The sequence below is a fragment of the Austrofundulus limnaeus genome, unplaced genomic scaffold, assembly GCF_001266775.1.
Source record: "Austrofundulus limnaeus strain Quisiro unplaced genomic scaffold, Austrofundulus_limnaeus-1.0 Scaffold112, whole genome shotgun sequence".
In the NCBI taxonomy this organism is placed as follows: domain Eukaryota; kingdom Metazoa; phylum Chordata; class Actinopteri; order Cyprinodontiformes; family Rivulidae; genus Austrofundulus; species Austrofundulus limnaeus.
Window position 1 is genome coordinate 1158353 of NW_013952514.1, and position 1701 is coordinate 1160053.

Sequence of the window (1701 nt, forward strand, 5' to 3'; positions counted from 1 at the left end):
TGTAACAATACAGTGGGGCGCGAAAGTTTGGGCATCCTTGTTAATTTTCCTGTTTTACCTTTATAAATCATTGATTGTTTGGATATATATATATATATATATATACATACATATCAGACCAAAAGGACATTTTAGGCTGTGATCTCAGTCCTTCCCCCCCTCTCACCTCCTCCATTCTTGTAGCAGAGGTAAGGGAATCTCCACACGTTTGCCAGGTCCACGGCAAATCCAATCACCGACAGAAGGAAGTCGATTTTCTTCCCCCAGGTCTCCCTCTCCTCCTCCCCACTGGGGTTAGTCTGAGCAGGAACTACCAAGGTGCTGGAGGTGAACTGGACCCCGTTCTGTTCCTTCACAAGGATCAACTCCACCTGGAGAATAGAGGTTTGGGATTGATCACATCCAAAACAGCATCAGATGGATGATTCAATAATCGCAATTTGTTAGAAGAATTGAGCGTGAAAACATGTACATCTAAATGTCAATCTAAATCATTTACATGTCAACACATAAGTACGGTACTTTTGTCTGATCACCCATAATTTTCGCTTAAATCTCATCTGTAGATGGTGCCTCCTCATATTTGCGACACCTGCCTGTTCCTTATTTCACCTCTACTATTTAATTCTTTTTTTTTTCAGAAATAAAATGAAAAAAGTACACAAGTAAATTATGGTTTCATTATTTCATATACAGTATGTCACAGATTAAAAATGTCACAGATTAAAAACTTTCAAATTCTTTTGCTCGCACGTTTTTTTTTAAATGTATTTTACTTCTGTACCGACCTCTTTGGGGCCCATGGCGTTGGAGGAGGGTTTTTCTGGGGCCACAACAGAGGACATCACTTCAGCAGAGACTCTCGGTCTGTCAGCGTGGAGACTTTGGCTGTCAGGCGCTCGTCGTTGTTGTGGGGGAGAGCAAAAATGAAGGTGGGTGAAGTCTTAACAGCACAAAGACATAGAAAACACATGAAGAGCTATTAATTATTCTCTTTATGAAAAATGAGGTCATCCCTAGGAAAATTCTCTGAGGGGGTTCAACACACTGCTGGTAGCNGTTGTACCCAGTTGTTGACTATGTTTTCCTTCAATTCTTCATAATAATGTGGTGCTTATATACAGTAATAGTTAGTAAGGATTAACCCAATCACCATGTTGTATCCAGCATGTTGCTTTGTTTCAGACACTCATAAGCAATAATGTCAAAAGTTATACATATTTTCTCAGACTCAAATGAAAGACATTTTCCAAAGTAGTTTATTTTTTTCCAAAACAACCCCCTATGCCTGCTCTTATTTATCTTAGCAATTTTGGTACTTTTAATTTTCACCTGAAGGCCTTGGGCACAAAACTACAAAACTGATTGGATGAAAGCTGTCCATCTTTTCAAGCAGTTTTTATCATAGTTTAAGAATGATCAATTTACAGTATGTTTTACGACAATTTTTATAAAGTACTATCTTGTCCGTTGTGATCAGTTTTACTAATATGCTTTAACAGTTAGGGAATCAACAATTCTATTTAGCTTTAGGATTAGTTAACTCACTTCATTGTCTTATGACATACAGCAGGTAAAATAAGTATTGAACACGTCACCATTTTTCTCAGTAAATATATTACTAGAGGTGCTAATGACATGAAATGTTCACCAGATGTCGATAACAACCCAAGTGATCCATACATACAAAGAAATCAAACC

The 1701-nt window shown here is 37.8% G+C and overlaps 1 protein-coding gene across 1 annotated transcript in view; it reads right to left on the minus strand.

The window, feature by feature from the left end:
- Nucleotides 1-933, minus strand: part of slc6a3 (solute carrier family 6 member 3) — a gene marked incomplete at its 5' end in the record, with an annotated part of 29008 nt that extends 28075 nt beyond the window's left edge. The window contains 2 exon segments of the mRNA XM_014014255.1: nucleotides 167-371; nucleotides 789-933. Of these exon segments, the coding sequence (XP_013869709.1) occupies nucleotides 167-371; nucleotides 789-933 (350 nt within the window).
- Between the last annotated feature and the right edge of the window lie 768 nt (nucleotides 934-1701).